The 15,863-nt window shown below is 40.9% G+C and overlaps 1 protein-coding gene across 4 annotated transcripts in view; it reads right to left on the reverse strand.

Moving 5' to 3' along the window:
- APP (amyloid beta precursor protein) overlaps window positions 1-15,863 on the reverse strand; it is a 200,798-nt gene that overhangs the window by 65,101 nt on the left and 119,834 nt on the right. For 2 of the 4 annotated variants that reach the window (XM_032097643.1, XM_032097647.1), the window contains 2 exons: window positions 10,762-10,929; window positions 3,180-3,313 (listed from right to left, as the gene is read on the reverse strand). In XM_032097643.1, coding sequence (XP_031953534.1) covers window positions 3,180-3,313; window positions 10,762-10,929 — 302 coding nt within the window. The remainder of the gene's footprint in view (window positions 1-3,179; window positions 3,314-10,761; window positions 10,930-15,863) is intronic. The other 2 variants (XM_032097649.1, XM_032097657.1) reach the window with 1 other exon arrangement.

The raw sequence follows: 15,863 nt of genomic DNA on the forward strand, positions 1-15,863 counted from the left end.
GAATTGTACCAAAACAAGAACCAAGAACCACGGCACCTTGCAATCAGTTAGCATAACCTCTCCCTGTTATCTTTTGGAGAACAACAAACATTTAGAGGTTACGCATGCATCACTGAATGGCTACCCCTGTTTCCATGGGAATGCAGTTTTCCTGCTTTGGCTGTATTAACGATTCTTGGGAAAAGCTTAACATTTTGTGTTAACGTAATTCTCCTTACAGTACTTCCTCGGCAACTTTATAAGCTCTGTTGCTTCAGGTGTGGTGCAGGAAAACTTTCATGATCTGTAGTCTAAAGGGATGGACACTTTAGAGCACAAGGGACTAAAAGAGTCTGAACCAGAGGTGCAACAGGTCATTACAGAGACAGACTTCTCTAGTAAAAGTCTTTCATGAGCTGTGAACTATGATGTGACATAACCACTGACAGAATCTTGGTCTCTGCTCATGTGAACATCTTTATACAAGAGAAAAAGAAACATGAGTTGTCAGAATTTCATGGTAAATGAAGGGAAATCTCAGAAAGAGGATATGCAGAATATTTACATTTTCCCTGATGACATGTTTTTAAATATTTCACTTCAGTATAATTTTTTTAGTGATAAACTTCCTTACTCCTCAGATGATTACATTTTGCATGTCAACTAGAATGCATCTGATTTTTTACTAGTTAATTGGCTATTGCAAAGTAAGGTGTGCACCAAATCAAATACTATTTTAAAACTAGCCTTTTAATTAAAATTAGCCTTTAAATAAATATCTGTGTTTTGCGAACAAACCAATCTATTTCAGAGTATGACATTTATCAAGATTAAAGAATTACTTGATCATTTTTCCTTTTTTTAATAGAAGAAAAATGGGCATTTCTGCTCTTTATAAGCCTCCATTTTTCAGCTTTGAAAGAACTGGACTTTGAATAAAAAAAATGTTTGGTGCAGCTGGAAGACTTGGCTAGTGACTCTCACTTGTTACCTTTTATTTTACCGAGAAAAGCATTGACAGCAAAGGCTTGCTAAGCTAATTTATTCAGCATTGTTTTTAACTTAACAAGTAATAGTTTCAGATTCATTTTCCGCTACATATATATTTAAGTTTATATTAAAAACATACCTGATGTTAAAGAAAATGTAAAAAGCAATTCTAAAATCAACTGCCAGAAAAGAAAATCAGTGGTGTTGGACATAGATGTTCATGTGAGAAAACACAGAATGGTGAACTAGCTGCCTTTTCTACTTGCCCATAGTATCTACTATCTTTTAAACATTTGACAAGTTAACATGGAGAGGCTATTTCAATACTGTAAAAATCATAACTTAAGTTTCTAAAAATTAGCTTTGCCTTCTACAAGTAAACTCTGATCTTGAAAGCTCTGCAGGGGGTCTGTGTACTTCAAGACGTATGTCCTTTAAGATGCGATTTCATAAGCAGCTTAGGCAACTTAATGATTAATTTTTTTTTTAATGTACCTATCATGCTGCTGTTTACCAGGGCCGACTTAATTTGCTGAACTGGCTACAGCTGGTTTTTGACTTGATTGACTGCAGTGTCACAGGACTGACATTGCAGGAGATGGGCAGCTGACCTACCTCACCCCCTGTCCTCTCATTAGTGCTGATAGGAAGGATGGCTAGGAATGTGCTAATGAGGGCACCAGCTCCAGCTTCAGTCAAACCTCTGAACCACAGCCTTCAGTTGTGAGGGCCCTCCAAATGCTCATGTTAAAACAGAAAATACACAGTTCACCCCAATACTGCCCTTAATTACTCAGCTTGACCTTTACATACTGGGATTTTGGAGACAAACATGGAACCACAGCAAGAATCTGAAGACTATGCCAAGGAAATCTGCTTTGACTGTCCTTTCCTTTCAGGAAATCCACCTCAACAGCATTTTTTACAAAAAGGTTATTTCAAGAGGAAGGACTGTTGGGGTGGTGACTGTATTATCCACTAACACTCTACATGCCTAGCCAAGGCAGGGTTTCTCCTCTGCTAGGCAGGTTGTGTGCCTTTTTTATTCTCCAGACTCCCTCCCCATTAAATTGGCTCTATTTTCTCTGTTTAGAAAGGAGACAGCTTATTTGTGCTTCAACACTTCCCAGGCAGATGAGGAGCACCTATCTTCCTCTATCTATGACATGTCACATTCTCAGTATGTGGATTACACCAATCAGATGAGTGCTTCAGGTAAGATGCCCTGCCCAATTTATTAGAAAAGTGCCAGGCACAGCTACGGTGCCAATAGACAGGGACTTACACTAAGAGCTTAATTTCATATTCATTCACAATTTTATTTTCATTTTGGAATAACATTTTAGCACAGAGCTAAAGGCTAATGTATCAGTAACAGACAGACACACTGAAATCCCATCAGGGGATAATGAAAAAAAATACAGTAAATTAGCTACATGGGTATATGACGTGCATCTGAATTATACTACATTCATTTTTTGTCGTTGTTTCATTCTCAAAAAATATGCATCACGGACTTTCCTTTAAACCTCTTATATTTTTTCTTTGCTGTTACTAAGGCAGAAACTCTGACCATTTTTTATTGGCATTACCATTATAAACCCTGCTTCTCAGAGAGTGGGTAACTCATCTCTCACTGGATTAAAACCAGTGTACAGTTTCAGGCTACACGAATCTGTTTGGTTGAAGGGAAAGAAAAGAGTTGATTCAGTTTGGATTTTCAGTTCAAAAGCACCATTTTTACCTCTTGACTTTAGATGCATATCGTGTTACCTTGAGGCTCAAGACCATTAGATGAACAGATGTGATTTCACATTACCCCAGGGCACACACAGAAAACCTCAACACAAACCATTTCCCCCTCAGCTGCCCCAAGGGAAGGATAACAGCGGCCAAGTTCTTGACTTTGAAACACAATCTTACAAAACAAACATTCTTTCACAAAGATGAGAGACATCTTTTAGTTTTTTCTTTTCTTTTAACCCTTCTAGTAACTGTATCGACTTATGATTGCAGTGGTGACACAACCGCAAATGTGTGTCAGTCAGCTGAATTCTTAGATAAGAGTCAGAAAGGCAGTAAATGGTGTGTTTACGCACTGCAAATTGGCAGGGCACCTGGATGAAGCCTTGGGAAAGAAGAAGATGAAGGATCACTTATCACTTGACAGACAAACTCACACATTTAGGAATAAAGAAATCTCCCCTTACCTGAGACATTCTTTCACGATGCTTAGCTTCAAGCCTCTCCTTAGCTTTCTGGAAATGTGCATGTTCATTCTCATCTCCAGGTGTCTCCAAATATTTGTCAACAGCATCAGGAGTGCTAGCAGCTGTGGTAGGGACTGATGTAAAATTTAGAGGCGGAGAGAGGGAGGGGAGGGAGAAGAAAAGCAGAATTTCTACTTTAGTATGGGAAAAATTTAGATGGACTAATAAAGAAGCATCTGTTCTAATTTCCATCGGAATGCAGCCATCTATTTAGCCTCAGAGGAAGACACAGAAACAGGGTTTAGATGAACATGTTACACACAGCAAATACGTATAAAGACATCAGGATTTCTTCTCCCTCCCTCACCCCGTTTTATAAACCAGGAGAAACTCAGCAGAGTGGACAAAATAATTTTCTTGAAACAGGTTAGAAACTGCTGCCAAAAGAAAAATTTCAAGTATGAAAAAAACCCTGGTAACGAATAAAGTCCATAAGCCAGCAAAAAGCCCCTTGCAAAGTTACATGCTTTGTACGTAAGTTTATTTTTAAAAGGTAAATCGTAACACATAAGTGTGAATGCAAATCCATTTTAAAGTACTTATGGACCCCACAGTACCTAATGAAATACCTCAAATTCCTCCCTTAGTGACAGTTTGGCTTCACAGATAGTTACTTTATTTGTAACAACTTTGATTAAAAAAACTCCTCACAAAGGCTGGAAATAATCAGCAAGCTTGCACTAATTGCCAGCCATTGCTGTTGGGTAACTAGGAAATAGCTGTGACATTGGTAGTGCATTTGGGGTAATTCAAGCAAAGTGAGCAAGAATTCCCTCACTATGCAGTGATATCCAACCCCTACTTTGCACAGACTGCTTCTGTTTTCCTTTAATATGTTAGAATTTAAGTAGTTGGTATGGCATCAAACGACAGGCAGCTTGAAAGAGTTTAGTGAAATCCCTCAGAGATTCCTTGGAGAGAAAAAAACCCCACCCAACAAAACATACCATACTCCTATTATTCCTGATCCATTACCTTAATTAAAGGTGATACTTGCCATCTAAACTAGGGTTTAAGTTGAATTTTCTCATATAAAAAGCCTCCTGTGTAAGAACTTCAAGATACATTTCCTACCCGTGCACAGGTAGAACCTGGCAATCAGGCCTTCCATGAATGCAACTTCCTTTTCACCAACCCTGACAAATACAATTTTGCCTTGCTGATATCCATTCGAAATTCATCCATTAATGGCTCAGATCACGTCTCTCTGAGTTCTTTGATGCACTTCATGACTGGGAGCAGGTCCCCAAAGCAAAACTTCCTCAAGCATCTTTGCAATACTCTGCTGCAAGGTTATTCTCTTTCAACTTATCATAAGTTTAAATATTTACAAGAGGAAAAAAATGTTAAATTCTTCACGTGTTGCATCAAATGAGAACAAATCCAAGACAGAAGTATTTTCATGAGCATGACTTCTGCCAAGGTTGTAAACAAGAGTCATCAAGTTCCAGAGAGTAAAAAGAACCAAAACAAAAAATGCTGTGGTTAGATCCAGCAAAACAAGTTACAGTAAACATTGCTTACAACAATACCTTATATTAATAAAATTCTTAGTGTTTGAAATTAGTAGTAGTCTTACTCTGGGATATGAAAACGTTTGCATTATTTCCTTTTTGAATCCTAAACTTCACCCACTTACTTATTAAAAGGTCCAGTACATATGTGGTTCAAAGGTGAAATAAAAGTGCAAATGTATATAGACTAACAAACTGTGAAAACAGGAATTAGTCACTTGCATCCTACAACTAAAGGTTGTAGTCAAAATTAACAATTTGAATAGATGATATTATAAGTCACAGTTCTTTAATGTCTTAGACACTGGAAGTTGGCATGCAAGTTTAGCTGCCAAAACATTTTGCTTCTTGCTAACAAGGGACATGTCAACATCCTAAACAAGCAAACAATGGATAAAGGAAATGACTGGCAACAGAAGTACAATCTTGTAAGCTGCTGCTGTAAAAGGTACAGATCTTTATTCACAATACACCTCTGAAGAAAAATTAAAGTGGACAGTAACTGCCACTTAAAAATCACCAAAAGATTTAGCAAATATGGAAGTTCAGTATTTAGTCTAGAGAATAAACACTACTGTACCTAAATTCACCCAAAAACCTGCGATAGTGCTTTAAAATGACCAAAAATAAAACCACATGTGTCAACATTTAAACTTCCTACTAAGTTTCAGGGTTTATGGCAAGGAAGGAGGGAACTGACAACATTGAACCCTGCTGGTTCCCTCTGTTGTGAGCCACAGAAATTCAGTACTATCATAAAAAACCCCACAACTATTTATAAAAGGTCATTTTAATGATATGTCAAAATTTTCAAAAACTGACTGTGCCACCAGAATACAACTCACTCCCACTTTGAATGAGGAACAAATGAAAACACGGTATTATTGTCTTGAGGTGATTTTATGATAATACTGTATTTCCCTATTGACTGCTTTATGCCCAGAAATGGGACCCCCGGCTTTAAACTGGGTGCAGGAGAGGAGGGAGAGAAGCCGAGTGAATTCTTCAGTGCAGTTTGTGTTCAAGGACTCACACACACTCCCCTGCATTCTCACCGCTGCAGAACTGAGGGAGCACCTTCGTGCTTTTAGCCAGCCTGTTAGCTGAGGCAAGAAATGTTCCCATACTGGCACACTGAAATCCTCCGGAACTTCTTCTTTTTCTTCTGGAACTGTTCAGCTTAGCTGCAATCCGAGAACCAGATCATCGGACCCTGTGGACTGGCAGGGAGGCTGCGGGGACACTGCATCCTGGCCTCGGAACTCGGGAGGGGCCAAGCCAGCTACAGAAAAGAACTTTGAATCCAGCAGCTTCCTCCACATCGAGGAGGTTTAATATTTTAACAGTTACTCATTTTTTCTGCGTGCCATGCAGGCACTCTGCTTGTTAAAGAAATAGTATTTTTCACTTTCATCCAAGAAATTCCTTTTGTATCTGTGGGGGAGGGAGTGCTGAAACCTGCCTTCTTACGAGGAGACGTTCATTACAGGACATTTCCTCCTAAACTTGTCTCAAACCGAGACAGTCATGAATTCCGCTCAGCTCTGATGGCTGCAGGAGCTGCTGGGAGAGCTGTCTGAGAAACGAAGCACACTTAAGAGAATGGATTTTCCCAGCTTTTAAGTCCCCAACTTAAGAATTAAGCATTAATGTATTTCAAAATAGTACTCACTTAAAAAAATACATTTCCTGTAGCTTTAAGGATGTTTAAAATGCAACAATTAAGAGACAAGTAAAAAAATTAGTACAACAAATTACTTTTCAGTATGATAACAAGACAAAAATCTTTCCTTTGATGACAGCAATAGGTTTGCTTATTCTTGTCAATATATACTCATTCTGAGGCCATTAAATCCAAATTAACCCCCTGACAGATTCTGTGACTTCAAAGGAGCCATTATGGACAGTCACACAGTAGAAGTTTGAATCATTATATTGAACAGAAACCACAGACAGTACTGAACATTCTTAATAAAAATCAGTAGAGACTGAGCATGTTGTCTGACAGGCTGAAGGAATTGGTAACATCATCCTCAAAGCCTACTACTTCTAAAGCAATTATGTATCTATTTCCATGGAGTCGGATGATAAATGAAAAAAAAATATTACAGCAATAGCTCCTACCCAACAGTTAAATCATTCAGTCAGACGGCAGAGCACCAGTCAAATCCACTGAACATGGAGGCAGTCTAAGGCTTTGCACAAAAGGACAGACCAAACTTTCCAGATCAAGGCAAAGAGACTCAGCAAGAAAGCAGAATAAAACATGCTTTTTAAGAAAAAGTGTTCAGGATAGTAGTATTCCAATTTTGCAGTATATGGGTATTTGTGACAACAGGACTTCCTCACATTTTGATTCAGTCCAGTTCCAATTCATTACCAGAAAACCTGACTCACATCCCACACTTTCACCCTTTGCCCACTACACAACTGAAACCCAATGCTATCCACTATTTCGTATTACTCTGTACAATCTAACTAGTTGTCTTGGTTTTGAAAGACAGGTGTCTGCTAAGGAAGGCAGAAGCCTCCCTTGAAGTGGCAGATGTAACCCCTTTCCCTCTGAGTTATTATAATTTTGAAAATCAAGGGCTTTCAGGCAAAGATGTGGGAAATAGGAGTAACAGTTCTTTACTATTATATATATAACCAGTCAAACAAAACAACAATAACTATGGCAGTAACAGCAATCACAAACCCAGTGCCAGCCTTCTCGGCTGTCAGGCCCTTTCCCCTCGGGTGCAGTTCCGCTCGCAGCCGGCAGGGGCGCTGGTGGCTCCCGGTGAGCAGGGCAGGTGCGATGGTTCCCCCGCGGCTGCAGGGGGCGCTCCGGAGCGAGCTCAGGGAGCACGCGGCACCAGTGCCCTGGGATCCCGGGGAAGGATGGAACAAAGGCTTCACAAACCCCTGGGCAGCTGATCCCGGGCTCTCGGGAACAGCAAGCTGGAACAGCAGGCTGGAGCGGCAGGGACGAACACAAATCCCGGGTGGCAGACGAGATGTATCCAGATGGGAAAACCCCACAGAGGCCCAGGCAGGCAGGGCGAGCACGGCTACAGCGTAGCGAAAGCTCGAAGCAGCAGCGGGGCAGGGCAGGAAAAGCGGCTTTGGGATCCCGGCGTTGTTTCCAGCAGAAAAGGAAAAAAAACGGCCGAGAAGGGGAACCAGCAGCTCCTTTCTCTGCAGCTCCTCTCTCTGGACGCTGAGAGCGAACTGAACCCACACCCAGGTGAAACAAAAAGGTGGCCAGGCCCTTTTGTCTTTTCTTAAGTACCCGGCGATTTATCGTCTTAGTAACTGAATGGGGGAAAATTCCTTTAACAGGAAAAAAACTAGGTCTCTTAAAAACCCCAACACTAGTTTATCCTGAAAAGCAAACTATAGCTAGACAAAGGAAAGATGTGCTTTAGCATCCATCTTGCCTCCTGCCTAATAGAGGCTTGATTTTTGTTTTAATAGGACACAAGGGAGCAACAACAATCTGAACTTTGGAGAGAAAAGAAATAAAGAATGGAATAAATACATTAATAATAATGAAGTGAGGAGGAGGCACAAAGATCAAATAGAAAGACTAAATTAAGGGTGACGGGGGGAAAAATGACAGGAGAGAACAGAAGTGGCCTTGATGGAAAAACTATTCTATGCTGTTTTTCTTTTCTTCTGTGAGATTGGGGTGAGGGTAGTGTCTGTGCTACCTCTTTCAGCAACATTGGATTAGTACTAAACATAAGACATCATTTCAGTGGTGAAACTTACTACATTCAGCACTTCCAATTATTTTCATTACAATTTTTATTCAGCAAAAATACGAAGAATAAGCAGAAACAGCATGGTGAGACTGAAACAGTACATGAAAGGAAAAGAAAAAAAAGTTACTTCAGGAATAGAAATAACAGGTGTATAGGTGAGGGTACAGAATACACTGACGTAACATTAAAAACCAGGAATGAAAATATGTGGATACAAATATTGCTGCTAGCAAGAGTTTTTCTTGCTTCTTTCTAAGCCTGTGAGATACTTTTCTCTCTCACGAAGATAGTAGCAGAGTTCTACAAACTATGAACACCTGCAACCTTGCAAAGCCTTGTTTATGGTACAGTAGAAAAATATTTTGACAATGGATGTTTTAGGATTCTAGTTAATCACCCCAGGGAGGTGGCTGATCCTTCGTCCAATTAGACTATGAAGAAAAAAGTCTATAAAAGAGTTTGTAAAATAATTAAATAAATCAATCTTGCCGCACAATTCCTGCCTGCTGGATCTCTCTCCTCTCCTCCCTATGGCTGCGGGATACAGTAATAAAAATGTAACTGAAATAGCTTGGAAAGTGTATCTGCATAGACTCAACTCTTGTTTGAGAACCTACTGAAGAAAAAAAAGTCAGGGAGAAAAAAATCTACGGGAGATACAAAATCAGTTTGAGTTGCACAAATAAAGTCAAGCAAGCTCAAGTACTCAGCCTAACTACATTGTCCTTAAAGAGAAAATTACTTAGACCAAAAATTTGGAATTCCAAAATAAACCAAGAGAATCATGGAAATGGTAATAGTCTTGTCATTGTTTTATTGAAATGAATCTGAGGAAAAAAACACCCAGACAGACAACAACTTCCATTAGACAGAGCAGAATCTCCTGAGCAGAAGAGAAGATAATTTATCCTCCCAAAGAGAGGATGCAGAGACAAATCATGTTTTGCATCTCTGGAAATATCTTACCTAACACAGGAATAGCTCAAAATGTTCTTCTGTTAGTAAATACATTAGACCTCACTCCAACCTCCTGCACAGATCTCTCCCTTCACTACATCTTCTGTCTTGTTGCAGAAGCTGATCACAGTTCATGAAGTATCCTCCTCACTCCCATCATGGCAGATTTCCCCACATCCCTTCCCTGGAGCTTTGCCATGGACAGCTCTAGAAGACGCTGAGATAAAATGCAGCTGGAGCATCAGTGCAGCAATCCTGCCTCCAAGACTGCTCTTGCTTCTGCTCCAATAAAATACAGGTAAGCTCCTCTGCTCCATGACACACATAGTAACCCTTGCTAAGGCTCTTCATTTGTTTGTGTGCATTTTTAACCCTTACTGAACCCTTTAACATACTTACTAAAAAATGCTCCTAGGCCAATTTTGGAAAATATTTTACTTAAAGGAGCCCTGAGATGCTGCTTGTGTTCTGCTCCTCTGTGCCCTGTGAACAGGCAGGGCAGCGAGACATGTACTCACTCTTTAATGTGTCAGGTGTAAATGACAGCTGATGCTCTCCCAGGAGTACCTGCTTGCAAGGCACATTGGGAGAGGAGTGTACAAGAGGCTCTCAAAACAGAACCCATCTGATAAAACTAGCACCTAATTTATCAGCTTCAATGGTGCATGGTGGAGAAAGCCACCACTCTGAATCAGTGCAAACATCCTTTTTCAGCGAAAACAGTCATTAAAACATATGGTTGAGTTAACGTAAGTGGGAGATGATTCACCACAAGTGCACCACAGCCCTTAGGGAAATGTAAAAAATCAAATTTTTTCATTTGTCTCCTTTTCATTGCAAACACATACAAAATTCAACCAAACTAAAACCAAACAAAGCCAAAAAAATCTGGAAATACGCATTCTAATTTTTTTTGCTTAAAAAAAAAAGGTCAGAAATACAAGGGAATACACTATAAAAACTATGAGATATTTTTAAACTTACCTGAGGCTTCCCCTAAAGTTTGTGCTTTTTCCTGCACATGCATTGTACATGCACACACACAGACACATGAAACGTCAGTACGCTTTGACAGAGAATAGAGAGAAGATGGGTGCGAAAGCCTCGCCTGAGGAGGTGTTAAGCTCTCAGCCCCCTACTCAGAGCCCACCTACAGTGCCAAGAAGTCACCCACTACCATGCCAGGTTAGCAAGAGGCCAAGGAAGCCTGAGTGGTGAGCAGAGGTGTGGACAGACCGCGGCTGGGGTTAGTGTGAGCCCAGGCCTGCTCCCCACACGGCAGGAGCTGTGGAGGGCACTTACTGATGCTGCCACAGACCGCCATGCAGTATTCCTCTGAGTCAAAGTTGTTCCGGTTCCCGCCACAGCCGCCGTAAAAGAAGGGTGCACACTTTCCTTCAGCAACGTCAAAGTACCAGCGGGAGATCATCGCGCGGCATGGCCCAGTCTCGGCTTGCTCAGAGCACACCTCTAGTCACAGGAGACCCGGAGGAACCACATTTAGCATGGAAATGGTATCGTCTCGGCTTCTTAATTAGGTGTCTCTCTGTGTCCACATACTCAAACAGGGAAGGAGATGCACCAAGATGGTGCTTTAGAAGGAGATGCACCAAGAAGGAATTTTGGGGAATAGAAAACCCTTCCCCAGAGATAATGAAGGTAAATTTTGAACTGACTCAGATTCCTGCCACAAAGTCTCCTTAGCCTGACTATATCTGATGTTTTTAGCAACTTTATCTGTACACACTGAGAGGTGTTGCCTTGAAACCAATGTGGAATTTCATCTGCTTCCAGGCCAGAGGGGTACAACCACCAACTGACTGGGGGTTTGCCGATAGCCCTGGGCAAATCCCTGCCCAAGCAGCTTACTTGGTACTTGAAAGGAAACGTCTGCAAGTAAGAGACACATTTTCTCTTCTTTTTTAGGTCTACATACCCTCCCTGATCAAATTATACAAAAGAAAACAAACAAACAAACATTTAAGCATTATAGTGGAAGACAAATGTTTTTCAGACACCTATTTAAATGTAGCTAGCGATGAAGAAATTCCCTTTTGCAAGCTACCCAGCACAGGGTTTTCAATTCACAGTTCAAGGGCTCACATACATAAAATTACTGCGATAGCTTAAACCATCCATAGGAGGAAATCTCACCCCCAATGAATACACATACAGGAAAAAAGTTAAAATTATTTGTGCTTGTGTTCACTGTGAGCTGCCATAGTCTCTGCCTACATCCTGCAACACAGGGAAACCTGAAGGAAGAACCAAACCACACAAATTAAAGGAAGACAAAGCAAATTCTGCCTGCAATTTGGAGTTCAGCCAATTACACATGTAAACGTATAGCCCTTTACCAATAATGTTCCAAACAGACAAAAACAGTTTCATCTTTCAGTGTGCTGCACAAATAGTTTCAAATATACATAATATTAAGCACCAATAAATCCCTCATTTACTTTCATCCCACACACTAACTGGCAAACAAACTGCCACGTTAAACTAGAGGCTTCTAAATTCTCTGCATAAATTTGAATTTTGTGGAAAGCAGATTCCTAAGGGTTGAAAGGTAGGAAGAAATATCAGTGCACCAGCACTGGAAATCCTCTGCAAGCTCATCACCTCTCAGATGCTGGCTACAAAGAATCCTGCTTCTCAGTGTTTGTCCTGATCCGTCAATTCACTATCCTCAAAAGCACACAAAAACCATAAATAGGTTTTAATGTACAATTGTCACTGGCAATACAACCTACATTTCCTTAAATATACAAAAAAGGTACAATTTTACATGTGTTTAACTTACCCATGTATTCTAACTATAAATAATATCAAGAATCAATTTCAGGAAGCATACATTTAGTCTGAGAGAAACAGATCCAAGATTATGCAACCATCAAGGATGTGCTAAAAATGCTGCACTTCTGTACGAAGAAATTAGGCAGAAAGGAATACTGAGGTTTTACTTGAAGAAAAAACAAAGTAAGTATCGTTAATTGCATAGCACATTAATTACAATTAATTGTATATTACCATATGATTAATTATAGACCATATTTAGTATACAAGTAATTCCCCTGATTTATTTTAAAATCAAATCCAGCCATACTACCCAATTATACAGTCAAATCTTGACAAAAAGCTAACTTTGCACAGTCTTGGAAAAGCTGTCACATGTCAATTAAAAATTAATACTGGCTTCTGACATAAAACGGACAGATACAATTAAAAGAATTTTTACTGACAGGAAATGTAATTTCTGAAAATACAAAGGTCTCAACAATTCAGTCTTTCTTATTTAATGCTGATTGTGGGCCAGCCTCTAGCAACACAGTAAGCATCTTCCAGGTTTCTTTCGAAATACTTGTTTTGCTATAAAAACCGATTTATTTTGCACTGTTATCAGGTTGGAAACTGTTTACAGATTTAATCTGAAATTTCCTATAGGTACCTCTCTCACAGAATTAGCAACAGAGATTTGAATGTGCAAAAGCAAAGGTTATTGTCCATCAGATTGGACTTTGGAACTGGTGAATTAAGTCATTTATACACATGAAGATGCACTTGAACAAGTGTTCAGTAAACCACAGAGTAACATTAAAAAGAGCAAGCCTGAAGCTTTGCAGCCCACGTTGTGGCCATGGCCAGGCCTCCTGCCTGACCTGTCGCCTCCCACCACAGAAGGGACATCCTTCCCTCCAGCCTGCACTGCCAACCTACTGCTCTTGGTGAGACTTACATGGTACTTAGGTCACCACAGAGAGAAATGCTCTATTGTCTTCTAATGTTTATGACCTAAATGGAGAATAAACAAGAGAGGGGGCAGTGGTCTGGTTTACTGTTTCATGACAGCTCTATTAGAGTGAAGAGTGGTGCCAGTCCAGTCTAGGAAACTTGTCACTGCTGTCATTCATCCCTTTCCCAGTGTCACCACCCCTATCTGCCATTCTCTGTGGAGGGCTCAGAGTAGCATTCCTCCACCTCTGCTTTGGGGCAAAGGTACATTTTTAAACTAGCTTCTATTCCTGGGCAATGGTCCCATCACCCCTGCTCATGGGCCAGATGCTCCTCCCGTGCCTCTCTATATCCCCATCCATCACTTGTCCTTAAAAGAAAAAGCCACCGCATTTGGTTCTCAGATGCAACACCTCAGCTGAGAAGATAGGGAAATGAAGTGCTGAGATTGGAAACTCAACAGGTTTTCTCAGGCTGTTAATCCAACCACCACTTCCCTTTCCTTCTGCTGCTGCCAAGTGTAGCAATTAATGTCTGTGAGAGGTAACAATGGTATTTTAGCAGATATTAGGAGCAGGCAGGCAGCATGCACTGCTAAATGATTCACTGTGGGGTATGCCCAGCCCCTGCCCTGGACGGATCTCTGCTGAGATAAGAGATTTTGCAGTTGCCCAGCAGGACTCCCTGGAAAGGCAACCACTTTGGTCACAGCGAGAAAAGACAGACCCACAATCCTTTAGGAGACACTATGCAGATCATTTGTAACCCATTGGCCTGTACCCATCCCAGATCCTCTGTAATCCATTGGTCCTTTACTGATCCCCTGTATCCCTATAAAAGCAAGCCCTCCGGCCCCTGTGGGACAGAGAGAGTTCTCGTCCCTGGCTCTCCCCTTCGCCGGAGGGGACCAACAATAAAGCTACCTTCCATGCGGAACCAGCCACACGAGCCTCTCCTCTCTCTCTGGTCTGGCTTGGCCTGGAGGCTGCCCTGCAGAGCTGAGCTGGAATCACGAGCTGATAATCACTAAAGAGCTGACAGCCTCTGCAAGGGCCCTCCTGCCAGCAGCTGAGGGAAGACACCGGGCCTCGGGAAGGCGATTCCTTTCGGGAACATCTCCCCGGACCAGTGTCCTGGGTTGCAGTGTATTCTATTACCATCCTCAGGAGCCGTTGAAACCAGGTGGGGCAGTGTTTCCTTGCCTCCTCCCCCCAGACTATCTTTCTGTTAATTGCCCATCATTGTCCTGCCGCATGACTCAGAGATAACTCCCTCCGGACTATCTCCTGTTAATGAGCCTAATCAACACTTGGCCTCATGACTCGTTACCCCATTGTGAGATGCTCCGCCCAGAGGGAGGAACCAAGCATCCCATCGTGGATATAATCTGAGGCTGAACACCAGCGACACTGGCTTCCCACTGGATTTCCAGAGGACAGGAGCTACACAGCCACCATTGGACTTCCTGAGGAAGAGCAGACTGTTTTACTACAGGATCACTGCTTCAGAGGACTGCAGCCACTATTCTACCAGACTGCTACCACCACCCTGCCTAACAGGGTGTCAGGTTGTACCTTGACTCTGTCAGTTTGACAGTGTTTTCTTTTACCTTTTTTTCCTCTTTTCTTTAATTTCCATTAAATTGTTATTCTGACTTAGTGCCTCCCACTGGTTTGTTTTCAAACTAGTACAACCGGTCACCTCTTCCTGGGTCAGAGCTGCTGACCTCACCACCAGCTGTAATAATTCACCAAAAAATTAAAAGCTTATCTTTAAAATAATTCAACAGAATTATTTTAATTCTGTTGCTGAAAACTGAGGCAAAAGATGAGTTACTTTTTGCAAATGTGCAAAATACCACAAATAACTTGTTTCCAGTACAGCAGTAACAGTGAGCTTTGCTTTGTTTGAGGAACTTGCTCACTCTTCCCCCTCCAAAGACAAACTTTTGCCTTGAGTTTCAAGAAATTGGATACAATTAAAGAGGACAAGCCTTTGCCACAACCCAGGTTCATGAACAGCTGCTTTTAGACCCTTCAGAGTTTCCAAACCAACCTACTCCAACACTCAAATTTCTCTCATCCTGTGTCCTAAATCACAGGTGCTAATATCTTTGTTCTCCAAAACATTAGACATGACAAATTACTTTTGAGATAATCAGGAAAGCGTAATTCAATTTCCCCCATTCCATGCTCCTTGTACTTATTCCAGCATGTTGGGGCAAACCCAGTTGTTTCTAACCAAGCCAGCAACACTCCCTGAAGGACAGTGCTGTGGCAAAGCTTGTTGATTTGCTTTTAAATTAAGTAGTTGAATACTGAAAACTAATCAGTTACATTAAACACTGGCACTGACTGTGTTATTTTTTCTTTGCAAAGCACGGACTTCAGCATCCTAGGAAATACAGTCTTCAAGTATGTGGACATTGATTTATACCGGCTTTATACGAAGTACTTCCATAAGCACTCATTTACCAAAATGCTGTAAGTAGAACTCATTAGAATTTATGTGCAAACATTTTAGATACTTATGATGATCACTTTTTACAGAGGGAAATATAAAATATGGTTCTGAATGGCAGTTTAAATTTTTCATTACCATTTTTTTCCTGCTACTTGAAGAAAACTGATTTCAAATCAAAGTGAAATTATAATTGCTTTATTTCAAAATCT

The sequence above is a fragment of the Corvus moneduloides genome, chromosome 2, assembly GCF_009650955.1.
Source record: "Corvus moneduloides isolate bCorMon1 chromosome 2, bCorMon1.pri, whole genome shotgun sequence".
NCBI classification, from domain to species: Eukaryota; Metazoa; Chordata; class Aves; order Passeriformes; family Corvidae; genus Corvus; species Corvus moneduloides.